Genomic DNA, 27,608 nt, shown 5'->3' with positions numbered 1-27,608 from the left:
GGGGCCAGCAGTATTGGTGGCAATCAGGCTGTCCCTGGACACAAAAGTGACTGTGGGTCTTTTGTAAAAACTTTATTATTTTGTATAAAACAGGTGATCCATGCCTGGGGGCGTGGGAAATCCAAGCAGACCAGCTGGGTAAGGGGCACAGCCTACCTGAGGAGACTGAGGAGGACTGCCCCCAGGCACTGAGAAGGCACAGTGAGAACCCCAGGCCTCACAAAGAGGCCTTGGATGAACCCCATTAAGGGGTGGAGACTGGACAGTCAGGAGCCCCCACTTAGGGATGGCCACAGGCTGGGAAGGGGCCCAAGGCAGCTATGCCCACACTCCCCAGGGCAGCAGCCCACTGATGTCCGGGATGAAAGGGAGGGCAAGATGGGAGAGAAAGCACCAGGTCAGGCAGGGCCTGAGGTGGATCCGAGCTGGGTCCAGGGCTCGAATCTCGCACCAGCTCCACCCTAGCAGCCCCCACAGCTCCTGGCACAGGAGGCAGCCACAGACTGGCACAGGCCACTGTTGGCTATCACACCACACTTGGAGAACTTGTCTCGGCACAGGTCAGCTGTTGGAAGGAGGGGAAGTCAGGGTGGGAACTCACTACCCCATGCTAATGAGAATGGAGGAGGGGAGCCTGTACCAGCCTGCTAGTGGGTCTGGGCATCATTCTGTGCCTGACAGTTCAGGTAGAAGATGGCCAGGCAACTAAGTGGGTAGTGGGTGCTGTGGGACAAGGGATGGAGGCTTTCCTACCTCGGAGAAGTTCCTCATGGGCACAGACTGTGCGGACACATATTTCCTTGTTGACCACATATACTCTTCGGAGGCTAGGAGATGAACCAGGGATATTCTCAGCCACACCTGCACCTACAGCCACTGGGGGAGCCCAGGCCCAGACCCACCCTCAGTTAAGCTCCGCCTGAGGATTCAGCACCTGTCCCAGTTCACACTCCCACCCACTGCCCCAGAGCCACCTAGAGTCCCCCCCTCAGAACCCTCACCTGTAGAAGCAGACCTCATTGAGACACTGTTTACAAGGCTTGTGGATGGAGTAGAGGCGGGTACATGGGTACTGTTCTTCACGGCAGTCTGGGGACAGGCGGGTCAGACTGGAGGCTCATAAGGTCTGGGTCCCTATGCACCCTCAGGCCCTGCCAGCATCCGGTTAGCATAGGACTGCCCAGCTCTATACCTCACACAAAGTCACAACCCAATTGGAAGCAGAAATTGGAACACAAACTGCCAGCTACCCCACTTGGCCACTGCAACAGCACCCTTGTTCACAGGCTGCTCTATACCTCGCTATGCAACCAACTCAACACACAGTCTTCAAGCGCCTCCTCTCAGGCCTTCATCTGGACGGCAATCAGTTGGGCTTATTGGTCCTTCCTCACCTGCCCACTGACACCACAGAGTCCAGGCTGTGGCACCAACACAGTGCTGGCCCCTTCCACAGGCGCTAGTGAGGATGCAGGGTGGGAGAGCCCAAAGCTGCCTAGGGGCAGGTCTGCCAGCTTCCCCATGTAGCATCCCACTGTGGCAAATCCCTGCAAATCCCACAAGGCCCTCCCCTTTCTGGAGCCATTCTGACTTTCTTCAGCTTCTGGGGGTCGAGGAGCTCTTACCAAGAGGGCCAGGCTCCGTGGGCTCGGTGTCCTGGTCCCCTGCAGCTGGCAGTTCTGGTGTAGGTGTGGGAGATAGGCAGGGGTTACTGGGAGGGGTCTATCCAGGGCACCTGTCTCAGGCTGGCCCAGCCCCATGATCTTGAGGCACACGAGGAGCTAGGCTTGGGGAGACAGCATTACCTGGGGTAGGAGCTGGGATAACTTCCTGTGGTACTTGCTGCTGGGACTGGAACTGTTCCTCAGGGGGCCGAGAACTCACTTCTGCAGCAGGGAGGGTGTAACAAGACTTCTGCCCACTTTCCCCTGTAGGGTCCCCACCAGGTGGCCAGCCCCACCCATCCTACCCCAGACTTTTACCTTGGTAGTCATAGTAGTCTGCGTTCTCTGAAAGTAAAATAGAGACAAAATGGGTGGGATCAGGCTAGCCCATGGGGTCAGGCTAGCCCATGGCCCCAGGAGAGTAGGGCAAAGATGTCACAAATGAGCCAGGGACCTGCCCCTGGGATCCTACCACCGCACCAAAGTGGGTGCCTGGCTGATCCATGTGTACAGGGTGGGTGGCAGGTAGGTGACATGGCAGCATTAGGGACACTGAAAGGGTTGTCTCTTACCTATCTGGTCGCCATAGTGGTTGTACTGGACATGGTCCGGGAACGGCGGGAGAGGATCCAGGTCGTATTGGCCCTGAGCCAGCAGGCCTGCCGAGGGGAGGGGTCACATGTAGGCACCCCACATTGGAAGGACAAAGAGGAAGTAGGTGATGGTTCTAACCCTACAGTCTGACAAACCCACAGAATCCAAACCCTGAGTCCTGGGTCAATTCCCTGTCCTTGCCTAGCTCCTCTGTCCTGTGTGGCTTCCTGGCTGTTCAAGGAGCTCTTACCTAACATTTCAGCTCTGCTGGGCTATCTCTGACCCACCTTCCCTGCTGTGTGTTTCTTTTTCTTTTTAAAAATAATTTATTGGGGGGTTGGGGATTTAGCTCAGTAGTAGAGCGCTTGCCTAGTGAGCGCAAGGCCCTGGGTTCGGTCCCCGGCTCCGGAAAAAAAAGAAAAAAAATAATTTATTGGGGTTGGGGATTTAGCTCAGTGGTAGAGCGCTTACCTAGGAAGCGCAAGGCCCTGGGTTCGGTCCCCAGCTCCAAAAAAAAGAAAAAAAAAAAAAAAAAAAAAAAGAGTGGCAGATCCCCTGGAACAGAAGTTACAGACAGTTGTGAGCTGCCAGGTGGGTGCTGGGAATTGAACCTGGGTCCTCCGGAAGAGCAGCCAGTGTTCTTAACCACTGAGCCATCTCTCCAACTCCATCATAGCATTCAACACAGTAAGAAATTTACCAGGTCAGCTTGCCTTAGCCTGGCCACGTGATGGGCATGGGGCGTGCCTGCCTAATTCACAGCTGTATCTTCAGTACGTGGCTCACAGGAGGAAGTCAGCATAGACATGTTCAGTGAGTGGATGAGGTCAACGAAGATGTGTTCAGTGAGTGGCTCCTAGGTCTGGCAGAGCCTTTGCCTTAGGTGATGGCTAAGAGCTCCTCAAAGGCCAAGACCGTACAGACTGGTAGAGCCCTACCTGGGTCTAGCACCCAGTGCCTGGACTCCCTACCTTGAAGCTCCTCCCCTGTGTGGTGCTGGCTGGAGCAGGGCTAGGGAAAGAGCTGGGCAGCAGCAGAGTTCTGTCCGTGAGGTAAGACTAGGTCTCAGCGTGAACCCTACCCACCATCTGCTTACCAGGCAAGAAGAGCAGGAAGAGGCAGGCAGCTCTCATGGCCATGAGGTGAGGAGGCAGTGGGGCGTTGAGGGCAGCTAGAGAGAGAGAGGAAAGGAGGGTTAGCTGCAGCCAGCCCAGCTGGCCCAGCAGGGTGGAACACACAGTTCTGTCCCTGACTCAGACTATGTGAGGGGCACTGAGAGCCAGGCATCTGGAGGCCAGGGAGGGACATCTGCAGCCCTCCTCGTGTGACGACCGACCGTGGAGGCTGTGAAGCAAGTTCCAGAGCTTTTTTCTTTCTTTCTTCTTTTTAAGACTGAGTCTTGCCTGGAGGTGTTGGTACACACCTTTAATCCCAACAGAGGCAGGCAGATCTCTGAGTTAAGGCCAGCCTGGATTGGTCTATAGAACGAGTTCCAGAGCTGCCAGGGTTACACCAGAAACTGTGTCTCCAAAACCCTAAGATCAAAAACTCTTAGTAAATGACAGACTCTGTCCCGCTCACTGAGGAGACCTCCCTAATAGCCACTTACCCCACCCTGGCTGTATTGAGCACACTCCTGCCTACCTCTGGCCCATCACCTCCCTAGTTTCTGATGTACTACTCGAATTCCAATGACCTCAGGCACATCCTTAGGGTACCAGCCCTGCCCAGCCCACACCACAGTCAGCCACCAGCTCAGCAGCATTTGCCAGGCCTGCCACCTGCTCCCAATTAGCCCCTGGGTCCTGAGCATGCAGTTCAGCAAGAAACCACATGCATACAGGCCCCAGGAGCCCCCAGAGCAGCCAGGGCTGGGCAGGACTCCCAGCTCCGAGAAGACTCCTGCCAGGTCCGGGCCTCCCAAGACCTGGCTGTCTTCACTCCAGACACGAGCGAGCACGCAAGCACAAGACTGAGGCCTGTTTGTCTGCCGCGGCAGGAAGCATGAAGAGAAGTGCTGGAGGAGGTGAGGGTGCCTCTGGCCCCCAGCATGCTAGCTGGGAGAGGTGAAGTCACTTGGGCCAGGGGCTAAAAACCTTTGATACAACAGTAGAGTATAGTTTTGGTGAGGGCACTGGTCCACAACTTGCATAGGGTAAGTCCTGGACAAGCCCAGCCTTCAGAGCCCAGCCTACAGAGGCAGCTGGCTATGCCTGCCCTAGTCAGTGGATGGTGACTTCCAGACACTGCCCACAGGCTCATTCATCCAGAGGACTTCCTACCCCACTATGGGAAGTTCTACCATATAGCTCGAACCCCAATCCTAATGTAGGGTCCTCCCCCCCACCCCAGAATCCAGAGAGAGCAGAAGGAAGGCAGAAACAAGGTATGTAACCTCAGTTTCCCGAGATTCCCTGAGATTTCTTGATACCGGTCCCCTGGTGGGGGCTAGAGGTCCTTGGCGTCTTAGACCCTTTCCCACAGGGACCACTGCTCCTCACTCCCACTCTTTGAACTCTGGGGAGCTTCGTGGTGGCGGGGGGCCACCAGCTCCATCCTGACCGGAGGTTGACAACAGTCCCTGTTGTGCATGGGAGGCCCCGATTGGCTGCCAAAGTGTGTCAGCCTTCCTCCCACACTCACACCGGCTCAGGCTAAGGGCAGGGAATGGGGCTCATTGGCTAACCCCCCACCCTCCGCATGAAAAAGAGAATAATGAATCGCTCCCAGGGGCCCTAGACAAACTCTAAAACTTGAGTTTGGGAGGCCTTAAGTTGGCCCGGGGCAGTCAGGATGGCTGATCCACCCCCACTTCTGGCCCATTCCACAACTTTGGCCTTATCCCAGCCCCTTGGCTCCTCTGTAGTTCTAGGGGAGGACCGGGAGCCCCCTTATGGCTCAGACCGAGGGGGGCCCACAAGATGCTGCAAAGCCCTGCTGTACAGCTGGGAACAATCAGCCTGCGGAAGCTTGTTGAGGCGCTCACTGCCTCTCCATCTCGGGTCTCTCTTTGTCTCCGTGTCCGACCCCTGCCCCGCCCTCCACATCCCAAACGCTGGGGGTGAGGGGTGGAGGAGGTGGGGAGTGGGCAAAAAACTGTTCTATCCTCCAGCACCCCCATCTCTAGTGACCCCTAAGCTCCAGCTCCTTGCCTGTCCTATCTTACACCCCCTCCCCAACTTGCCAGATGCCCCCTCAGCATCCGCTCCTTATCCTGGGGCTAGGGTCCCCGAAGTCTCCCCAGCTCCGGGATCGGAGTGCGGAGCATGGTGCCCAGACACCCCTGGGCACTCCGGACCCGCGCCTACCTGTTGGGGCCTCTGCGCTGTGCTCTAGTGCAGCTGAGAGTGCCGCCGGCAGCCAGAGCCCCCCTATGGCCCCCAAGGCCCACGCCCGCCCCTAGCCCGGAGTCGCTGGGTCCTAGAGAGCGCCGCCGCCACGAAGCACCCTCGAGGCTCCAGCCCCTCCCCAACGTCGCTGGGTCTGGGCCTGGGCCTGGGCCTGGTACTAGTAGAACCATCGACTGGTCACTCCCTTACACAGAGGGATCCCAACCTCTCCACACAGAGTCCAGAGGTCACGGGGCTGGAAATGAAACCTTGCTTGCTTCCTCCCATCTCTCTCTCCTTCCTTCCCTTTCTCTCCTTCCTTCCTTCCTTCCTTCCTTCCTTCCTTCCTTCCTTCCTTCCTTCCTTCCTTTCCTCCTGGCACAACACTTAGGAAAGCTCGAGTTAAGTAAACACCCAAGTGCAATTTCTTTCTTTCTTCTTTTAAAGATTTATTTACACTGTAGCTGCTTTCCGATACACCAGAAGAGGACACCAGATTTGAACTCAGGACCTCTGGAAGAGCAGTCGGTACTCTTAACTGCTGAGCCATCTCTCCAGCCCCAAGTCCAATTTCAACAATCCCTCAACACTCTGATTTGACCCTGGGAGTTGACCTCAATCCAGGAACAGTCCCACTATTCTTAGCTTCCTCCTGTCCTCAGTGTCCCACTCCAGACACTAATTCTTATCTGGGGTCCAAGTTCTGTGATCATGGGACTAAATCCATGCTGAATATTTCTGTCTGTCTTTCTTTTCTCAAGATTTATTTCATGTACATGAGTACACTGTCGCTATCTTCAGACAAAGCAGAAGAGGGCATCAGATCCCATTACAGATGGTTGTGAGCCACCATGTGGTTGCTGGGATTTGAACTCAGGGCCTCTGGAAGAGCAGTTGGTGCTCTAACCACTGAGCCACCATCCAGCCCCCGCTGTGTATTTCTTGACTCTGGTTTACTGATGACCTGCACTGCCCTGCTCCATGCATCTATTGCAGGGACTTTGTCAGCCGAGGAGCAGGGGACTCGGGTCGGCCAGCTGTCCCTTGCTGTCAGGCCTACTTTAGTAGCAAAGGAGCTCACCTAGAAGCAATGCTCCCTTCTATACTTGACAAAAGCGGGGAGACTGAGGCCCAGCAGCCACCAACTCCGAGTACTGGCCAGGATCTGCGGCTGCTCCTGCCCACTCCCCTGGCCCCGAGGATCCAGGCTCTGCCCCTGGATGATTCTCCGTATGCCAGCAGCCTCACCCAGGGTGGAAGCTGCATGGGGGCTGGACTGACTTCTCTCTCTGCTTTGACCTTTAGACACATGCCTGCCCAATGGACCCGGGGAGCATCACCAAAAATCCACCCCATTTTGCCATCCTGACTGTGGTGGTTTGAATGAAAATGGCCTCCATGCCATGGGGAGCAGCACTATTAAATGGGGTGACCTTATGGGAGGAAGTGTGTCACAGGGGCAGGGGCTTGGAGCTTAGGATGGGCTTTGAAGTTTCAGAAGCTGGAGCCAGGCCCACTGTCTCTTCTGCTACCTGCAGATCCAGATATAGAGCTCTCAGCTCCTTCTCCAGCACCATGTCTGACTGCACGCCTCCTGCCATGATGACATCGGACTGAACCTCTGAACTGTAAGCCAGCTCCAAGTAAATGCTGTCCTTTATAAGAGTTGCTGTGGTCACGCTGGGTGGTGGGGGACATGCTTTTAATCTAGCACTTGGGAGGCAGAACAGGCGAATCTTTGGTGAAATCTTTCTGGGTTCGAGCCTGTGTGGTCTACAAAGTGAGTTCCAGGACAGCCAGGGCTACACGGAGAAATCCTGTGTCTTCACAGCAATGGAACACTGACTAAGACACTGACGTTTCCACCATCACAGCACAGGGCCCCGCTGCACCTAGGTACCAGGGTGTGCCTTCCGTCCCAGACTGACCCAACATTCCCTGGGCTTTGAGTGGCCTGTGAACGACATCAGGCTTCCAGAACAAGGCTGGAGGAGGCCTAGGAAGAGGAGATAGCCCTGCTTTCCTGTCCTCCCTACCCAGGAGCCAAGCCAACTGGCATCCCCAGAGCACAGGAACCTGGCCAGCAGCCACTAATGGGATGAGGTCAGATGCACCCACCCTTCCCAGGGGACAGGGCTTGTGGTTCTGCCACAGAGACCTGGGCTGACAGCCTGGCTTTATCTGAGGAAGCAGACCACAAACACATCCCAGGATGAGGGAGTGGCGGGCAGAGGACAGGCCCCCAGTGAGGTAGCTCTCAGGCTCTACAAAGCCACAGCTAGAGGCAAGCCTGTGGCTCCTCTCTCCTGCACGGCTAGGAATAGAGAACTTGAGGTCAGACCCAGTGCAGCCATTCTTGTGACCTCGAGCCTCAGTTTAGCTGTGGCCACCTATAAAATGGGGTTGGGGTCTCCAGTTGTAGGGCACAAGATAGCATGAATAAAAAGGCTAGGCTGTGTGCAACATGTACCCCACTCAGGCTGGGAAGGAAGCGTACTGTCAGATGAAAAGAGCAGTCGGGTCAGAGACGGTATCCAGGACGGGTATCCAGTGAGCATGGAACTCGGGCAGTGGGACACACCACCAGTGCTGCCAAGACAGGAAAGCCGGCACTTTATTTGCTCCATGACAGCTGCTCCGGATGGAGTTGGTAGCTGCTGTCTCTACACAGTGAGGCAACAATCAACGCCTCCCCAGGCGAGTGTGTCCCCAGGAGTGTGACAGCCAACCTCAGGGCTGTGGGAGGTGACTGGTACTGTCTCTAGGGAGAGTTCCGGTCATGGCTCAGGGGCAGGGAGATCCAGTGTCCAGCATGCCCTCCAAGGCCTGCACTACCTCACGGAGCCAACGGGCAGAGTGGGCCATGGACGTTCAGCAAGCTCCCGTTGTAGCTGCTTGAATTGCTTCTTGGAGGCCCGTTTAGGCCGCAGCCACTGCAGGCAGGCTGGGAGACACTGGTCCAGCACGCTCTGCAGAGGGCAGTGGAACGGTGTGGAGGGACAGCTGGGCCTGGGTCCTCCACGTCCCTCCCACAGCCTCCATCAGTGTGGGCCCTACCTCCAGCATGAAGGCGCCCACAAAGTTGAAGGCGACCAGACCCAGCAGCAGCAACTTGAAAGAGCTGTCCGCAATGTTCCTCAGTCCTAGTGGCCCCTGCAGGAGGCCGGGGACCAGGATGAGGCCCACCAGGACAGAGCCCAAGAGCGCCAGGGCCACCAGGAAGGGCACTGGGGGTGGGGGAGTCTGTCAGCAATGGCGCTGCGCCCTGGGACGCATGCACACGCACACAACCACACACAAACGCACACTCTACTCAGGGTCCCTTCTCCATTCTAGCTGCCACCCCTCAGCCCACCCCCAGCCCCCCACGCGGCAGCACCGTTGGTGTAGAGCGGCTGGCGGAAGGGTGCCCCCTTAGACACCGCTGCGGCCAGGATGAGGTACTGGAAGCCAGACAGAGAGAAGATCACTGTGTTCTCGTAGTTGGGCAGGTTGTCAGGTGCGGGTACAGTTCTGTTCAGAGGCACAAACCTGGGGACCGTGGTGGTAGGGTTAGGGAATGAGCGACGATGTCAGGCAGGGGTAGTGCTCATGCCAGGAACTCCTGCTACTTACCAGGGCTGAGCTATGACCAAAAAGTAGCCCCCAAGCTGGATGCCGGCCACCAAGGCCACCTGCAGCAGCAAACTGCCAAGTACAGGCACGCTCAGCAGCGCCCCTGGTGGCCGTGCTCGCACCAAGGTCAGTGCAGGGCCGGTGCGGCTCATGAGCACGGCAACCGTGGTGGTGATGAACAGGTCGATGGCCAAGAACTGTAGGTCTCCCAGGTTGGTGTTGATCTGTGGCAGGAAAGGCCAGAGAAGCTGAGGACCAGCTCCTGCAGAGCTCTAGCCCTCATGGAGCCTGTAGAAGAATCCTTCCTGCCCTGGCTGACCCAGCATCCTTAGGAGGCATGTCCCCGTGATCTGTCCTGGCCCCTAGATGAAAGTTCCTGCAGCAGAGCGCTTTACATACAGCCAAACCTGAGGGGCTGCCCTCCGGGCCACACTTGTCTCTGCTCTAGAGAAGCTCTGATGGAGGTGGATCTGGCTCAGGACACTCCTCCATGGGTGGAGACAAACAGGGCATGCTCTGAGCAGGGGAAGGGAGGGCCCGCAGGGCAGGGTCTTGGCTCTGTCACTGCCTCGGCCCCTGGGGTGCATGCACACGCACACAGACACACAGACTGGAAGCTTCAGGAATTAGAGAGAGTTGACAGTGCAAGTCAGCGGCCCCACTTCTCAGGACCCACGTCCAAAGGTTTAGAACCATATGAGCTTCACGGCCTTGAGTCAGTCACACAGCTTAGAAGGCACTGAGCTCCTCTTAGCCATGCTGCCCTGACTTCTCCCTCCCTGGTGGGACACTGCTGGGCATGCGGGCTTGGGGTCTGGGGTTTACGGGATGCTCACTGTGTAGAGAATGAGGACAGAGATGAACTGGGTCAGGCTGTATAGGGCCATATACTTGAAGACGCTGAATGAAGTGTCCAGAGAGCAGCGGCCTTCCCTAGGGGCAAAGACGGACGGACATCAGTGGCTCCAGCTGCTAACAGCCCCTACCTCCTGACAGGCATCCCCTTACCCTCACCCACCGGCCCCGCCTGCCTTACCTGATGACAGTGGGCACACATTCAATACTGGCCATGCTGGAGGTGAACGGAGAGACCACTGAGGCCTCTGCCTGGGACAGTGAGATGCCCACGTCAGCCGCCTTCAGGGCCCCACAGTCATTGGCTCCATCCCCGCACATGCCCACGCAGTACCTGACAGGAAGAGAGTAGGTATCGCCTGAGCCTCCACAGGCTATCGGGAGAGTCCGGCCTAAAGACCAAGAGGTGCTGCTAAACAGATGACATTGTCTTTGGCATGACAGACACAGGAGAGCCTGCCTGGATACCTCTATGGTTTACTGTGCTCCACACGGATCCCAAGGTCTCTTAAACGCTACCACATTTCCAGCCCAACCTAGGTGTTTATCTGCTTGTGACTGAGACAGGCCCTTGCTGGTTACTCCTGCTGGCCTGGAACACAGTAAGTGACATCCTCAGCCCTGGTTTTTTTGCTTGCTTGTTTGAGTCAGTCTCCCTACATTGTCCACAAAGGCCTTGAACTAGCAGCAATCCTCCTGCCTCTGCTTTCCAAGTGCTAGGATTATAGCATATGCTAGCATGTCCAGTTCCGGGGCACTTCTGAAAGGTGAAGGGTCACTAATTCCTGAAGAGGGAGGTAAGTGGACAGACGGACACACTCATGGTCATCCCTCACCCTTTAGTGCTCCCACCCACACAGAACTCACTGAAGTCTCTGAAGTTCACACACTAGCTGTGTCTTCTGCTCCGGGGCCATGCGGGCAAAGACGGTGGCCTGCACCAGGACCTGGGGTGTGAGAGGGGAGGGCTGAAACATCACCTGGCACACAGAGACGGGCAGTGCAGAGCCCCTCCCTGGGCAACTCTACCTTGGGCAGCAGCTTGGGGAAGTGCTTCTGAAGGACAGCAAACGTGGACCCACTGAGGGCCAGGTGACGGGACTGGGACTCCGGCTCCACGGGGTAGTCCGTGGCCTGCACAGGATCCTAGGGATGAGGAAACTCAGCTCAGTAACCTTTTCCCTCCCTGGAGACTGTCCTGGGTCAGGTGATGGGGAAGGGTGTCACTGAGTGGGCACGGCCTGCACTGGTGCATCTTACCTTTGCCCCATTCATGGCCGCAGAGGGCTCAGTTGGCAGGAACTCAAGGGCAGCAGGCTGGCCCTGCTCAGGGTGGGTGGCATGGATGATAGCCAGGTGCTCCTGGGTGCCCACCATGCCACACGCTTTGGCCACCGTGACTGCTGTCTGCAGGTTGTCCCCTAGGTGTGTGAGGCAGGGTCAGAGTCTAACACTGTCCAGGGCCGTGTCACCCTGACCCCACCCTGACCCTTACAGGTAGACCATCCACTAGAACTCTCAACCATGGCTGAGCAGAGTGAACTAGCCAACGAGCCATGCTCCTAGACAGTTGTCCTCAGTGGTAAACCGAGCCACCAGAGAGTCGGAGGAGCAACTGGAGGCTGGACTTGAGCTCTGCACTTTCCACGAAACCTCAGGACTGGGGCACAGCACATGTGTGCTCGTGAGTGAGCACAGGGCTGTGGTGTGTCAGACAGACAGACTGCCCACTAAGGCCCCTTTGCTCCAGTGGGAATCCTTGCTTTATGAGCTTGTCACAGCCTTCTAGCCTGACACCATTATCCCATCCGGAGGAGGGACCTGGAACCCATCAGTGGCCTTCTGGTGACCCGACAGGTAAATGGCTGGGTGGACACTCACCTCACTCTTAGGGACTCATGCCACTCTGAGCCCCAGAGCTCCGAGCTCATGTCAGATGTAGGTGACAGTGACACATGTGATGGAAAGATGGGGAAGGGTCTGGCTTCACAAAGATGCTGCAGCAGGGGATGCTGGGAAGCCACCCTTTCGCCAGGACAGGGCAGGTGTGCCCTCCTCACAGAGACCCAGGCTGTAATACCTGTCACCATAACAGTACGGATGCCCGTCTTCCTCAGGGTCTGTATAACTGGGGTCGTCTGTGGCTTCAGCAGGTTCCGCATGACCAGCAGCCCCAGGAGGCTCAGCTCCTGCTCCACAGTGTCCCTAGAAGGTTGACATCTCCAGGTAAGAGGTCAGACAGGCACCAATGCCATTCCCAGTCCACGCAGGGGCAACTGCCTAGGCTTAGCACCTCCCTCCAGATACCCTAGGACTGGGTTCACCTTGTCAGCTGCTGAGCGGCCTCAAGGCTGGGCGCAGTGGGCAGTGGCTTGCCAGCCAGGGCCACAACTCGGTAGCCAGCAGCTGTGTAGCTCTGCAGTACCTGAGGAAAGTCTCTGGGCACTGTGGGGAGAGAGCGTGTCATCAGGGCTTGTGGGGAGGGATGTGTGTGTCACAGACCGCAACCCACCCCCACTCTACGCTCACACCCACTAGTGGACTCTGGGCCTGCCACCTTCACCTGTCTCGGGGCTGCAGAGGCTGGCCACAAGCTCTGGGGAACCTTTGACGTAGGCCTCAGGCTGGGTGGCCCCTGGCCATGTCACCACCACGTCCATCCGCTGCAGGGCAGAGGAGAAGGGGAAGCGGCGGAGGACACTGACTGGCTCTGGTGACTCTTCCTGTGGGGGGAGGAAAGCGGAGGGGCTCACTGCGGGGCCCACTCCCAAGGCCCCAAGCCCCAGTCACTCTGCAGCTTACCTGTTGCTGAGGCCCCCTGGGTGGGGGTCGCATTACCACCAAGACCTGGGTCTCAGGTGCTGAGCCTGCAGCCGAACCCTCCTCTAAGACCTGGTTAGGGGCAAAAATGGGGGTTGGGACCCGGGGCCTTGACAAACAGAGGGCCAGCCGGACTAGACTCATGGAAGACTTCCTGACCGAAGGGGTAAGACCCAAATGGACACTCTGGCTGTCCCACTGGTAAGTTGTACATTATTAAAATCTCTGTGAAGAAGCAGGTTTCGAGCTTAGGCTAGGGCCATGGTGTAGTGACTGAGAAAAGGTAAGGTACACGGTGGGACACCAGCAGATGGCAGATACTTGACAAGCAAGGCTCTGCTGTGACTAAGAGTGACTACAGGCGGGACAGAGACCACTGGGGAGATACAAGGTAGAATTCCTTAGGCCTAGCTGCCCTGAGGCAGGGGTCTGGCCTGCTTGGCCTCCTCACCCAGCCTGTAGACTCCACCATCTTGAGATCCATGGGGTCGCCCACCAAGGTATCATGTAGCTGGCTGAGGGCATGACAGGTGACCAGTGCTCGGAGGAGGGGCCCTGGGGGCAGGTGGCAGGGCTCTGGGACCAGTGGCAGCAACATCTGCCCCTTTAGGGGCACCACCCCCATTATGTCCAATCCGTCCTCCGTGAGGGTGCCTGTCTGCAAGGGGACAGTGCCAAGTCCTTGGTTGAGTCGGGCCTTGCTGAGCTGGTCCCCACACCCAAGCTAGGCAAGTCCCACAGGAACCGGAGCAAGGGCCAGAGGAGACCCGTTCTGGACCCTGTGTCCCTGCTGGAGTCACCTCCACAGTTATCTGAGTCTGACAGCCTTCCCTCTCGCCCCTCAGATCACCGCCCTGAGGGACCATCAGCTGGTGTTTCCCTTCTGACACCATAGCTCGGTGTTCTTAAAAAACTGCACATCCTTGCTTTTCACCACCAGGTCTGCCCGTGCTCACCACAGGAGAGCTCAGTGGGGGAAACTGGCCATGCTCTCATGGTGGCTCTGTCCTCAGTGTGCCGCTGGTGCGCTCACTCACTAGGGGCACACACATGTGCACACACACACAGACGCATGCATACAGAGACACAGAGATATACACACATAGACACAGACACGCACAGGCACACACTCCACACACAGACAGGCTCACACACAGATACACACACACACACACACACACGCAGAGACAGGGACACAGACACAGACAAACACATGCACACACACATGCATACACACAGACACACGGACACACACACCACGCTGGCCCTCCAACCCCCCACCGCCACCCGTGCTGGTTCCTATTGGATTCCAGGGCTGTGAACTCCAGTGCCCAGCATAGCAGCCCCACGTGGTTCAACAATTAAATAAAGGATTCCAGGCATTTTATCTGCCAGGCGTGAGACAGAGTGGGTAGGAGCTGGCTGTGAAGGGTAGCTTCTGAGTGGTCCCCACTTGGATGACGTCTGTGTCTAGCAAGTCAAGTGCCCAGTCCCCCGAGCCCTGCCAGCCAGGTCCCACCTTGTCGAAGCACACGAGGCGCAGCTTGCCCCCCAAGTTGATGCGCAGCGGGTGGATACAGAAGATGCCCTGTGTACGCAGCCGGCTCTGGGCGTAGAGTGTGCACACGGTCATGGCGGCCGGCAGGGCGGGTGGTACCACCACCGTCACCAGGTCCAGAGCTCGGATCACGATCTCCTTCACGGGCACCTGGGAGGAGGCGCTGTGAGCCCAGAGGTGGGCTGGGTAGGCCCTGCACGCTGGCAGCCCCACCTGGCCTCTGGCTTACCCGGTTTCGGTAGAGAATGATGATGCTGTAGATGGTACCGAGCAGAGCTGCGGAGACAGCAAGCGGTGAGCGGGGCCGAGACCCACCCGGGCTGGGGCTGCCGGCAGAGTGAGGTATGCGGCCTACTCACCCAGGACGGACAGCGCTGCCACAAACTTCATGCTGTGTCTGTAGAACTTGAAGCTGATGGGCCGTGGGTGTAGGATGGAGCTCACCAGGCCCCCTTTGGCTGTGCAGAACCCTGGGGGCGGACAGAAGCCAAGGCAGGGACAGGGGTTAGAGCAAGCTCCATCCACCGTTCACCCACTGCCTGCACCCTGGGCCATGACATTCTCAGGGCCAGCCATCAGCACTAGGGTCCACAGAGGACAACTCCCAAGGCTTGCCCAACCCCTACAGTTTTTTTTTTCTCTCTCAATTATTATTTTCTTTCTGTGGTTCAAGGATTGAACCCTTATCCAACTAGGCAAGCGCCCTGCGGAGAACCCTTGCACTTTCCTGAAGCCCTCTTTTTATTCTGACTTGGGGGGAGTCTCACTAAATTGCCCAGGCTGGACCTTAACTTTTGCCCCCTCAGCCTCCACCTCTCAAGCACTTGGGATTATAAGCGCACAACTGCCGTAGAATTTTATTTTAGACAGGCTCTCACTATGTAGCCCCTGTTGCCTAGAACCTACTCTGTAGACCAGGCTGGCCTCAAACTTAAGAGATCTACCTGCCTCTGCCTTCTCAGTACTGGGATTAAAGGCATAAGCTACCAGCTGCTGCCACTGGGCAGGGTCCCCCATAAGCGACATTAACAGACAGCCTCTTAAATGGGTGGTTTTATTTACATGGAGAGGGCTAAGCCTCTGCCGTCTCCCACAAACATGGAAAAGCTTACAGTCTGCCTGACTTCTGCTAAGATGAGGACATGAGGGCTGGAGAGACAGCCCAGGGGTTAAGAGCAATTGTTGATCTTCCAGAGGACATGAGCTCATTTTCCAGCACCCACACGGCAGCTCACAACCATCCCCAACTCCAGTTCCAAGGGATCCAATGCCCTCTTCTGGATTCTGCAGGCACCAGGGAGGCCCACGCACAGACAAACGTACAGCAAAACACCAGCACACATTAAAAAAAAGTTGGGACCTAGAGGCTCAACTGGGTGTGAGCAGAAGAAGCTCACAGTGGCAGAGACGGTGGTGGGGCCATGCTCGAGGGCCTGTCCTGCCCTGTGTCAGCACTCCTCCCCACCTCCAGAAATGTACCTGTCCGAGTTACCACGGCTAGGACACGGGGTCCCAGGTAGGCCCGGGCCTGCAGAACGAGGGTGCCACAGAAGAGAGTGTGCCGCCGGTGGGTCTCTGGGCAGTAGGGCTGGGGCCCCTCTGGCAGGGCTGTCTTCAACACTGGGATGCTTTCTCCTAGGAGGGACATGGGGTAAGGTCTGTAAGAGGCTTTCAGGGTTCTCCCTCCCACCAACAGAGCTAAGAGCTGCCCACGGCTCTTCTAAAGCCACACTTAACTCTGTGACTGGGTGGACAAGGAGAGGGAAATAAGGCAGAACGGGCAAAGGGCTTGAGACCGTGAGGTGGTCCTGAGGGAAGGCACTTGCTCCTAGGAACCTGCTTAGGGTAGTTTGCCCAGCTAGTGAAAGCCTACTGGGAGCCAATGTTTGGGGAGCCCTTCTCCCGGAGTTAGTTCACCACAAACACATCATTTTTGTGGACTTCAGACCGGTCTTGCTCTGTAACAAGGCTGGTCTCGAACTTGTGATCTCCCTGACTTAGCTTGTAGAGTCCTGGAATTCCTGGTGTGAGCCACCACACTTGGCCACATCTTGCTTTTTGTGTTGTTTTCATTTAAGACAAGGTCTCATTACGTAGACCAGGCTAGCCTCAAACTCACAGAGATCCACCTGCCTCTGCTTCCTGAGGGCTGGCATTAAGGATGTGTGCCAGTACTTCACGTCTAACTAATGAGGATATCTGCAGGGGGCAGGGGTCACTCCTACAAAGCCCTGGGCAGCAGGCTTGGCAAGCAGAATCCCTTATGCCATTCCTGTGAGGACAGGCTTATTGGGCATGTATAATATGCATATTTTGGGGGAACTTAGCCTGTCTGCATCCCTAAGATTAGGTAAGTGTGAGATAGTCCATGAGAATCAGAGGCCAGAGGTTTTTTTTTTTTCGTTTTAATATAGCCCAGGCTAGCCTTAAACTTACTATGTAGTCAATGACCTTGAACTCCTGATCCCTCCTGCTTCAACCTCCCAGTACTGGGATTGTCAGTGTGTTACCACACTAGTCCTCTGGCTCTTTTTTTGTTTTGTGTTTTGAGGGTTTTGCTGTTAGTCTTTCGAGTTAGTCTCATTGTGTAGTCTAGGCTAGACCTGAACTTGAGTAACATTGCTTCTGTGTGCTGAGTGCTGGGGTTATGACCATGTTTGCTTTCATTAACTTATTACACAGGTAAAAACCCAAAGATGGGTCTGGCAGAGAGTCTGTAATCTTAGCTTTTCAGGACACTGAGGCAGGAGGATTACAAGTTTGAAGTCTGCTGGGACTACAGAGTAAATTCAAAGGCAGCCTGGACAAAGTACTGGGAGCTTAGCTCAGTGGGAGGGTCCAGCCTACCCTGTGGTAGTTGAATGAGAATGGCCCCATAAGCTCATGTTGGACACTTAGCCTCAGCCTCCTGAGTGCTGGGATCCCAGGTGCGAGCCCCTGTGACAGTCTAGTGCACTGAGACAGACAGGTGTGGCCACTCATGGCGGCTCCATCCGCACAAGAGGAGACTCAGGAGTACATCAGTCCTGGCCCACCAGGGCCTCCTAGACAGCGTGTGGAGTGCTACATATACACGATGTGAGAAACAGATAAACGGGACCACAAGCCACCACACAGCCGAAAGAGCTGCAGGAGCAGTGTATACACACGTGTGGAAGAAACTCAGGACACAAGCAGGGACCGTGGTTCACGCGCCACAACCTCCTGCATGGCGCAGAGTCTCAGAAGTTTGGTTTGCTGATAAGAGACTTTATGCGTGCTCCACCCCAGAGTACTGGCAACCACATTTTACAGGTGGGGAAACTGAGGTACAGAGTGTTTTTTTTTTTTTTCTTTTTTTCAGAGCTAGGAACTGAACCCAGGGCAAGTGCTCTACCACTGAGCTAAATCCCCAACCCGGTACAGAGTGTTTAAAGGCATATGGCTGGCGAGTGCTGGGGCCACAACTATTACTTGAAAGAAAATCTCAGCGGAAGCTTCTAGCAAAAGGCAGAGGGTTAGATGGCAAGGAGCAGGCTCTGGGCCTCGTGCCGAGCCGGGCTTACCTGTCAGGGAGCTCTCATTGACCACACACTCCCCGGCCACCAGAGCAGCATCACACGGCATCATTCCGCCCTCCTGGGGCAGTACCAGGCAGTCTCCGGGCACCAGCTCACTGGAGTCCACCCACTCTTCCTCTGTGGTCACGTGGGGTTCAGTCAGGTCAGCCGCCCCGCTGCCCCTCCTCCCAGCCTCCCCCTGCCTGCTCCTCACCTCCTCCGGGTCGGCACACCTGCACCCGCACGGACAACTTGACCATGTCCCTCAGAGTCATGCTTTGCTGTGGGAGAGGGGCGAGAGGAGCGGAGTGGGTGGCAGCCTCTTGGGGACACCCTGCCCAGCCCTGCCAGGCCATCTGCCCTCACCTTCCTGGTCTTGTAGAGAGACAGGCAGATGGAGATGGCCGAGATGAGGAAGATGCAGACAGCATACCAGTAGTAGTGGTCAGCCAGCCACAGGGCGATGCTGAAGGCCTGGAATCCGTAGTAGGGGTTCAGTGCCTGGCGGAGGGGGGAGAGGCAGCATCAATCATATCCCTGGGCTGCCTGGATACTGGAGACAGAGCTGGTGGCTGCCGAGAGCCAAGCCAAGTCAGCTGCCTGCCTAAGCCCAATCCCCTTTCTGCCTGACATTCCCCAAGCCACAGCTAGGCGAACACAGGCATTTGTCCCCAGACGATCTGTCGATCTGTCGGACCCCTGCCACACTTCCTAAGTGTCACACAGTGGTGAGGCACCATGGGAGAAGACTGAGCACAGGAGGGTTAAGTCACAGTGCTTGTCCTGTGTTTGCAGAAGGCTGAGTTGTGATTTTCAAGTAGAAATGATCCCTTTGACTAGGTGTGACCTTGGCAGTATCTTGTTCTGCCCTGAGGCATGGGTTCCTCCGGGGCGAACAGACTGTACAGTTCTGATTCTTATCCACAGGCTGACATCTGGAAGCAACAGCACTGAGCGGACTGGGCTCTGCAGCAGGACCAGCTCTAACGCAAGCCTCCTAGCCTAACCTAAGGCTGTGCTGGACTCTCGGGTCTGCCTCAGCACCGCACTGCTGCAGGCTTGGTGCAAGCTCTGCATGGACGTTCCTTATCCTCAGCCTGGTCTCTCAGGCTGAGGCCACTGACCCCACTCGGATAAGCGGCCGTGGGTGGCAGACACCAGGTGCTTTACCTCATCCACCAGTAGCTGCAGGTAGGACTTGACGGGAATACCAATCACGTTGGGGCCGTAAATGGTCTTCCTGTAAGAAAGGAGGCCACTGAGCTGTCCCAGGGTCCAGAGACCCCACGTCCCATCAAAGAAACCAAGGTCCTGAGAAGGCACCCTCTGCAAGACAGGCATGTGGGAAGGAAACGCAAGATGGGGGCCCCCGGCTGGGACAGCAAATACCTCACAGCCTGGTCCTGGAGGCTGAGGCCAGAACTGGAGCAATGGATGTCATCGCAGGCACGACCGTGGTCCAGCAGGCTGAGGTGGAGAGGGGACACTGTCTGGGTGACAGAACCTGAGCTCCACACCCCATTCTCAGGCTGAGAACTTGGGGCTCCAGAGATGTGAGGCCCCCCTCAGTCACACTAAACCCTGAGAGGAGAACTCAGTTTATCCATTCCTGTGACCAGGTCACAAACTACCTCACTAAGGGGCGAAAGCAGTGGGGGATGGGTGTGCTGTGGTCCGTGACAAAACATTGTCCACACCAATGACACCTTAGGCAAAGCAGTTAACCTTGCTGTGCCTCTGTTTTCCCCACTGCAAAATGGGAGCAGTAGACACATCCATCTCATCGAGCTGTGGGTTGCTGAGGTAAAGTCAACTTTAAGTGACAAGCACGCTGGCGAGCTTTGTTCCTGTCACTACCACGAAGCAAAGGCTGGTGGAGCCCTTCTTCCCCCCCGAAAACACCCTAATTTACCAGAGGACTGTCCTGGTTGAGTGAGCATAAAGTGTATGAGAGGCAAAAAGACCCAAATGTGGCCGAATCCATCTCCCCAGGAGCTTCACCAGTGGGAGCCGAGGAGTCACATCTACATGCTGGTCAAGGGGCTCCTGACATTCTTGGTAGTAGCAAGGCCTGGCACCTTCCACTGTCACCTCCCAGTGCTGTTCTGGGTCTCATGTCTCCTTTACCCTCATCTAGGACCCTGCTTCTGAGGGACTCAAGCACACCCAGTAGGTGTACCTTAAATGACCCTGGGAGGGGAGAAGTGCCGCCATCCCCCATTTACAGGAAGCAGCTCCCAGCTGAGAGACGCTTCATGAACTGCCCAAGGTTTCAGTGCAGCCAAGGGTAGCTTGGGTTAGGCCAGCCCCATTATGCTTTCGTACCGTAACCCGCCCTGTTAGAGATGGTGTGGCCAAGACTGGGGGCTCTACCTGACTTGGCAGAAGGCTTGCTGGGTCTCCATCCAGACATAGCGTTGGCCCTGGAGGATGTAATAGCGCAGTACCTGCTTCTGGGTGAGAGAGGAGAGGCCATGGGAGGTGGCCTGGTGACGAGGAACATCCACACTCACAAGGTGGGGAAGGGAGGGGACAGAGACAGCATCACAGGGAAGAGAAGCTTGGGAGTTCGAGAGCCAGAGAGACACAGAATTGTGAGCCCAGTCCTCCCACACAGAGTGTAACCTGGATGCCCAGAGAAGGGCAAGGCCAGGTCTAGAGCCCAGCTGGCCACTCACTGCCTCTTTCTGCCTGTGGAGCTGCGTAGTGTCCTGCCACATGCTCTCCGGTGCCACTCCCACGGCCGCCAGGCTCCGGCCATCCTCTGCCTTGGCCTGTGAGGGCAGCTCCAGGCTGGGGAGGGTTTGGGAGTTACTCAGTCGCTCAGGGGGTAGCCCACCCTCCCATTCCTCCCTGGGAAGGGACATTTGTTGTCTTACCTGCCGTCGACAACAGCCTCAGTCTGCACCTGGACAGTGAAGAGCTGTCTGGAGCTACCCTGGAACACAGAGGTGTGACCTCAGCCTTTCCAAAGAGCCTCCATCCTCCCAGGCCAGGCCCTTAGCCAGGTGGCCTTGGGGGACGGCAAAGACACAGGGCTAGCCATTTAGACAGCACACTACACCCAATAGTCTTTATGCATGTGACTACCTTTATATGTGTGTGTGTGTGTGTGTGTGTGTGTGTGTGTGTGTGTGTGTGTGTGTATGTATGTCAGTGCACCTGCATGTGCACACAGACTCCAGGGTAGGATAGATACCGGGTGTCTTGCTCGATCCATCTCTGCCTTACTTCCTTGAAAGAGGGTCACCCCTTGACCCTGGTGGTAGGTTGGAGGTCAGAAGACCCAGAGAGACTGCTGTCCTTGCTCTCCCTCCCCAGTGCTAGGGATTATGGGCAACCATGCCCAACTTTTTACATGAGGGCTGGAGATTTGAACTCAGGTCCTCCCGTGTTATGTGGCAAGCACCCTTAACCCAGTTTTTTTGTTTGTTTGTTTGTTTGTTTGTTTTGTTTTGTTTTTTTTTTTGGGTCAATGTGACATAAGCTAGAGTCGTTTGAGAAGCGGGAATCTTGACGATTCCATGGGAGGGCCCCACCCACAGTGAGCAGTGCCACCCTGGGCCTGTGGTCCTGGATGGTGTAATAGAGCAGACTGAGCTGGGCTCGCCACAGGGAGGAAGCCAGTAGTAAACAGGGCTCCTTCATGGCTCCCTCATCAGTTCCGCCTCCAGGTTCCTGACTTGAGTTCTTGTCAGGATTTCCTCATGGGCTGTGCTGTGGACCTGCGACTGAGATAAACCTTCTCTTTTTGGTCATGGCATTTATCACGGCAACAGAAGCCCTCATGAAAGCTCCTGTTTAGAGCCATCTCCAGGTAACGTCTTATTTATGTGGCTCTGATTATGAAAACTAATAAGGGGCTAAAGAGATGGCCCTGCGGTTAAGAGCACTGACTGCTCTTCCAGAGGTCCTGAGTTCAATTCCCAGCAACCACATGGTAGCTCACAACCATCTGTAATGGGATCCGATGCCCTCTCCTGGTGTGTCTGAAGACAGCTACAATGTACTCATTTAAAAATGAAAACTAATAAAGTATTTTCTAAAGGGGGAAAAAAAAGCTACTGAAATATAAGGGAGCCCGGTGGGCCACACCTTGCTGCCTCTGTTCACTGCTCAGACTGGGGTGCTGAGGTACAAACAGAAAGATGAAGGCTTGCCTGCTGCCCACCTGCGCAGGCCCAGAGGTGGTGGCACGGAGCACCCGCTGTCCCACGTCTCAAGTCCAGCTGGCCTCACTCACCTCTTTGTCTCTTATTTCTATAACGAGTGTTTCGGCGCGGGCCAGGCTGCATGGCCTCAGGCGCAGGCGCACGCCCCACAAGGGCTTCCAGCGGAATAGCAGCCAAGGGATCCCGGCCAGCATCCAGACCGCGGCGTGATAGCCGATGGCCCTCCATGGACTGCCACAGTAGCCGCTGAGCCTCTGGAGATGCAGGAGACAGAGCTGATGAAACTGGGGGCAGACAGGGACTGAACAGACGTCAGGAGGGTGCTGGGGCAGGCCGAGTGCCATTCCGCCCACTGCCACCTACCACGGATGAAACTGAGGAGCTGAGGGGATCGATTGATGTCCCTGTCATCAGGGTCCCATAGCTGGGGGGCGTGCTGCCCAGGAGCGGGCTGCTGTCTGTGGACAGGATGGAGACATGTCAAGAAAGGGAAGGCAGGGGGTTGGGGATTTAGCTCAGTGGTAGAGCGCTTGCCTAGGAAACGCAAGGCCCTGGGTTCGGTCCCCAGCTCCGAAAAAAAGAACCAAAAAAAAAAAAAAAAAAAGAAAGGGAAGGCAGGGGCCCAGGTCCTTACAGTGCTAGTCCAGCACCAGGCCACAAGCCCAGGCCTCCCCTGCCTCATCACTCTGTCCTCAGGCCTTCTGAGCCTGTGAACTGAATGGCCCATTAGTCAGTTCTCAGGAGTGTGCTCTCTCGACAGAGCTGGAGAGAGGCACGGAGCTGCCTAAACACCTGTGTCTTGCTTCTGCCTGCGTGGGGCACTGCATTTCACCCATGTTCCCCTTCTACACAGCCACCCGCGGGCAGGGGCCGGACTGTTCTCATTTAAACTGGGTGCCCAGTGTCTTATAAAGTCAAATCCACAGTGATCCTGTCAGCATCAGGGACTAGCACCAGGCTGCTGCGGAGGAACCTCCCTTCCTCCCACCTACCCATCTGCAGGGCTGTGGTCCCAACAGGGCAGGAGTCTTTCTAGAAGTTTCTACCCAGCAAGCCCAACTTTTCCTCTGACGGCTGCTGTAGAGCATCCCTAGTCTCCGGACTACACAGTCCCTAGAGGCTGAGCCTCCTGCAGTTTCTCCCAGACCATTAGAGTCCTGACCAGCTGGGTGGGGCTTGGGGGTAGGAGGTAAGTGGCAAGCCTCCCACGACTGAGGCTTCTGTTCCCAGCCCGTTTTACATGGCTCTCATAATAATTCTGCCAGGTATCTCTCCATTTTTGTTTTCATTATTTTGTGTGTAGGTGTGTTTTGCGTGTGCACGTACGGGCTCAAGTGTACACATGTGTGTGTATATATAGACACACACAGATACACACACACACACACACACACACACACACACACACACACACACACACCCCATGCCAGAAGTTGACATTAGGAATCTTTCTCTGTCCTCCTTACCTCATTTGAGACAGGGTCTCTCCCGGAATCTAGAGCTCAGCAGTTCGTCTAGGCTGGCTAGAGAGTGTCCCCAGGACCCCCTGTCTTTGTCCTCACAGCGAGGGAATTTCAGGTGTGTGCTGTAGTATCAGCTCTTTTTATGTTGGTGCTGGGGATCCCAACTCAGGACCTCATGCTTGCACAGAAGCCCTTTCTTTACCCACAAGCCTCCTCTTTTAAAGAAAAGGGAGCGGCTAAATAGCTCGGCCAAGATCACACAGCAAGGATATGGGAGCTCGGGGAGTCAAGCCCAGGCAGGCTGCTTTCAGATTGGCTTGGCTTATTATTTTCATAATTAAACAATGGATTTATTGGTCTTATACAAAGACAAATCTAGGCTGGGAGGTGGTGGTGCACAACTTTAGTCCCAGCGCTCAGGAGGCAGAAGCACTTGATCTTAAGGCCAGCTTGAGTTCAAGGCCAGCTTGGTCTACAGATCTGGTTCCAGGACAGTCAGAGAGACCCTATCTTGAAAAACAAAACAAAACAGACACAAATCTGGGTGTGGCAACCAGGACTGAAGGAAGCGCATACTTCCCATGTGCCTGAAGTGGTTCTTAATCCTAGGATGGGCGCCCATTCACAGGGACCTGGGTTTAGGGCACTAAGGCCTGCAGGGCCAGGAAGCCAGCATCCTGGGCTCTCACACCTACAAGGAAAAGCCGGGAACTAAGGGTGGGGGCCAGCCAGAAAGAACATTTCTTTTTCTTGGCCCCAAGGAGTAGCCCGGCTTTCACGGAGGGGACCTGAATTCAAGACAGGAGGTTGAGGAAGAAGTTCTCAGGTCCTTCTCCACCAGTAGTGCTTTGTGCTAGAGCCCTTCATCTGCCTACAATGTCAGGGGGAGCTCACCCACCCTCCGGGAGGTCAGGCAACAGCACCTCAGGGTTTCAAAGGGCTGATCCAGGCTGCGCAGCAATCACCTGCCTTCTCCTCCACACAACCCTACGGAACAGGTACCACTTCTGTCTCTATTTTATGGCTGGGAAACAGGTGTGGGAGGTACGCTGCCCAAGATCCACATTTAATATCTCCGTCATCAACTGCGCTCTCTGCCAAACTGTGATTCACAAAGCAGGTGCCCCAGCCTCTCTGGGCCTCCATTTCTAATCTCTAAAATGAGAGTGTGTGCAGCGAGCCGGGGCAGACATGGTGGAAGAGGGGAATGTGCACCAGCCGGAGCCAGAGAGGACGTCTGAGGCTGTGCCAGCTGTGTGGCTTCTCACCAGGGCGTGGCAGCCTCTCTTTTCTCATCACCCAGACCGAAACCTGCAGGGGTGCTGGCCTGCAGCCAGCCCTGAATATCAGCTCCTTCCTGTAGCTAGTGGCCCTTGGGGCACCAGCTAGATAGGGTTCAGGCTGATAAAGAAGTCACAGGGCCAACCCTGAGCGGATCACCTGACCCGATTCCACACTGGACAAGGAGCCTCTTACTGTGATTATGAATGGAAGTGCTGAGCCTTCTACGGCCACTCTGCCAGGGGCCAGAGACTGGAAATGGGCCTGCCTTCTTCAAAGCCCCCACTCTCCCCACTCTCACCCTCACCCGTTGCTTCCTGAACTACTCACAGCTGGCACTGGATGAATGAACTCACACCCAAGCACTGCGGAGCAGGGAGAGCATGGGTCAGGAGCACCCTTGCTCCTGCTCGCCCGCCCACCCACCCACCCATGTCTCTAGCCTCTCCCTTACTCTCAGCCCCCGGGGTCGAATCTGGAAAGTTCCTTCCTAGTGTCCAACATTCACCCCATTATTTCACAAGGATGTTCACAGCCAGCCTCGGGATGGAGGGCAAAGGATCTTGCCAAAGGAGGAAGTCATATCTAAGGAAACCTCTAGAGCGTCCCTAAGGGCCACGCCCAGGGGTGCACTGACTGGCAGGGACACAGGACATCTTCAAAGCACTTGGACAGGCTTAGCCACACATCACCTGTCAAGGGAAGGCGATCCAGGACTCACCACTAAGGCAACCTCAAGCTGGCTCGCACAGGCTGTGGGCTTTGGGGGATGAAAACGCTAAGCTCTTCCAGCCTCTCCTGTGTTACAGCCAAGGCCCCCTGAGGGACTTTCCCTCAGCAGAAGTTTACCTCAGCTTTCTGAGGGAGGAACTGCTGAAACCGTAGACCAGGAAACTGAGGAACCAGGCTGTGAATCCTATGACCTCAAATGGGGAAGCTGGCATGCCTGGCTGCATGTTCAGGGCCTTTAATTCACCCTCACGGCCAGCTGCCCCGAGAAAAGCATAGAGTAAGATTCTCATTTAAAATGGGGGAGGGCTGGTGGCTGCACGGTTCAGCAGGCCAAGGCCCTGGCTATACCAGTCTCATGACCTGGGTTCCATACCTGAAGTCATGGTGGAAAAGTCCTCTGAGCGACACACACAGGCTGTAGCAAAGGTGTGTGCATGCGTGTGTGTGTGTGTGTGTGTGCGCACACAAAATAATAATAATGATGATCAAATATTTAAAATGAGAGCTAGGTTTAGTGACCTACCCATGACTGTAATACCAGCACTAGATAGAAGCAGAAAGATTAGTTCAAGGTCATCCTGGACTACATATTGGATTCGAGGCCAGCCTGGGCTACATGAGACCCCAATCTTCAAACCTAAAAATAATAGAGGCTGGAGAGATAGCTTAGCGGTTAAGAGTATAGTCAGCTCTTCCAGAGGGTCTGAGTTTTCTCCTCATCATTCACGTTAGGTACTCCCAACCTTCTGTAACCCCCCTGCACCCCCACACTATTAAAATTTAAAAACGAATCTTTAAAAAAGATAAAAAATAAATAAATAAGATAATGCAAAGATTGCAATGTAACGGGACTAGAGCAAAAGATTCAGGTTTGATACCCTTCTCAGCACCCAGCCAGAAACCCAAACCCAAAGCCCAAGAAAAGGCAGGCCAAGAGAGAAAGACCAACATACGGGCTTCCACGACAGAGACAAGGCTTCAGCCCAGTTCACGGCCCTGGGGCAGCCGCACCAGCACTGTTGAGCAGATCTGGAGTCAAAGCCATTTGGGAACCTCTTATTTCCTGCGGAAGACCCAGCTTCCTGCTGCTAATCTGTCAGTGGCCCGGGGCACCAGCATCTACTTCTGGTGGCTCCCCCATGGCCATGAGCCTTCATCAAGCTGGTGCGCCTGGGAGGTCTTTAGCTAGGTTCTAGATGCTAGACGCTAGAGATTTTGCCCAAGTGCAGACCCAGGGTCTGATGCATAAGGGGAGGACCTTGTTCTTATCACAAGCTGTGTTCTCGCCCCCTATTCTTTTCCCTCCCTCACCTAAGGTACAGTAGGATGGAAGTTGTGGACGGGGCCAGAGATATGGTGAGAGACTAAGGGCTGGGCATGTAAGCACCGGGAGGTTAGCAAGCCATCTGCATCTGGTGGGGTTTGGTGGGCCGTGCAGGATGTGGTCCTTGGATTTGGCCACTGACAAGCCTTCTGTAGGGGTCTGAGGCTGGGGTCAGGAGTGCATTTGTGCCTCAGGTCTCCCATCCAGGCCCTGTAGAGAGCTTCCCTAACCCCTGTTCGTGCAACACACATGGGTGCTGCTCGGAAGCCCCACAGCGGTGCATCGCGTCCGTCACCGGGACCTGTCTCTCAGGCTCGAAGGCATTCAGAGGGGATGGGGAGGGCAGAAACCCCCGGCTCTAGGGATCCTCTGGCCCAGAGTGTGCGCAGTAGCATCCTAAATCTGTCTCTGGGTGCCTGGGGACGAGACCCGAAGGGTGGGCCGGGCCGCCGCTCACCTGCGCTCATTTCGACTCCTCGCGCTCATCGCCGGCCGCTGTGGCCCGCGGCCTGGGCTCGGCGTGCGAGGCCCCGGGGCACGGTCGGGGACACCGACTGAGGCGAGCTTCGGAGGGGCCGGGCTGGGCGGCACCTGCACGACGCGACCGTGACTGGAACGATGCCGCAGTCGGTCTGCGGCCGTCAAGCCCCGCCCCTCCGCGG

General features: G+C 55.9%; 2 protein-coding genes across 13 annotated transcripts; both read right to left on the bottom strand.

The window, feature by feature from the left end:
- Positions 1-51: 51 nt before the first annotated feature.
- Mfap2 (microfibril associated protein 2) lies at positions 52-8,214 on the bottom strand. 2 transcript variants are annotated; one of them, NM_001107989.2, is made up of 9 exons: positions 5,567-5,607; positions 3,355-3,429; positions 2,237-2,323; positions 1,983-2,009; positions 1,806-1,886; positions 1,626-1,679; positions 1,002-1,089; positions 754-827; positions 52-565 (listed from the first exon to the last, which is right to left on the bottom strand). In NM_001107989.2, exons 2-9 carry the CDS (start codon positions 3,389-3,391, stop codon positions 462-464), a joined length of 552 nt encoding a protein of 183 aa, NP_001101459.2. In that variant the 5' UTR covers positions 3,392-3,429; positions 5,567-5,607; the 3' UTR covers positions 52-461. The 2 variants fall into 2 exon arrangements, with proteins under 2 accessions (NP_001101459.2, XP_038965998.1); XM_039110070.2 differs by lacking the exon at positions 5,567-5,607 and adding an exon at positions 8,058-8,214 and having other exon boundaries at positions 58-565.
- On the bottom strand, positions 8,178-27,608 carry Atp13a2 (ATPase cation transporting 13A2). 11 transcript variants are annotated; one of them, XM_063288078.1, is made up of 29 exons: positions 27,404-27,608; positions 22,510-22,604; positions 22,218-22,400; positions 20,854-20,912; positions 20,653-20,767; positions 20,348-20,427; positions 19,364-19,441; positions 19,145-19,214; positions 18,341-18,475; positions 18,189-18,255; positions 17,981-18,112; positions 15,915-16,070; positions 14,795-14,905; positions 14,665-14,711; positions 14,397-14,585; positions 13,329-13,535; positions 12,860-12,949; positions 12,621-12,780; positions 12,382-12,502; positions 12,138-12,262; positions 11,318-11,478; positions 11,087-11,203; positions 10,925-10,992; positions 10,239-10,391; positions 10,039-10,135; positions 9,203-9,426; positions 8,967-9,118; positions 8,645-8,740; positions 8,178-8,556 (listed from the first exon to the last, which is right to left on the bottom strand). In XM_063288078.1, the coding sequence occupies exons 1-29, from the start codon at positions 27,411-27,413 to the stop codon at positions 8,507-8,509; spliced, it is 3,348 nt and encodes a 1,115-aa protein (XP_063144148.1). In that variant the 5' UTR covers positions 27,414-27,608; the 3' UTR covers positions 8,178-8,506.

Source organism: Rattus norvegicus, chromosome 5 (genome assembly GCF_036323735.1).
Source record: "Rattus norvegicus strain BN/NHsdMcwi chromosome 5, GRCr8, whole genome shotgun sequence".
Taxonomy (NCBI): domain Eukaryota; kingdom Metazoa; phylum Chordata; class Mammalia; order Rodentia; family Muridae; genus Rattus; species Rattus norvegicus.
The sequence above is the reverse complement of the archived record's forward strand: the minus strand, read 5'-3'. Positions and strand labels throughout refer to the sequence as shown.

Excerpts from the sequence above, each read along its gene's own strand:
- Mfap2 (XM_039110070.2), bottom strand. The coding sequence starts at position 8,214 with ATGGAGCAAATAAAGTGCCGGCTTTCCTGTCTTGGCAGCACTGGTGGT. Across the intron at positions 2,010-2,236 it reads CCACTATGGCGACCAGATAG|AGAACGCAGACTACTATGAC; the intron begins GTAAGAGACAAC and ends TTTTACTTTCAG. Across the intron at positions 828-1,001 it reads AATGAGGTCTGCTTCTACAG|CCTCCGAAGAGTATATGTGG; the intron begins GTGAGGGTTCTG and ends TTCATCTCCTAG.
- Atp13a2 (XM_006239246.5), bottom strand. Across the intron at positions 20,913-22,217 it reads TAGAAATAAGAGACAAAGAG|GGTAGCTCCAGACAGCTCTT; the intron begins GTGAGTGAGGCC and ends TCTGTGTTCCAG. Across the intron at positions 13,536-14,396 it reads GCCTCGTGTGCTTCGACAAG|ACAGGCACCCTCACGGAGGA; the intron begins GTGGGACCTGGC and ends GTCCCCTTGCAG.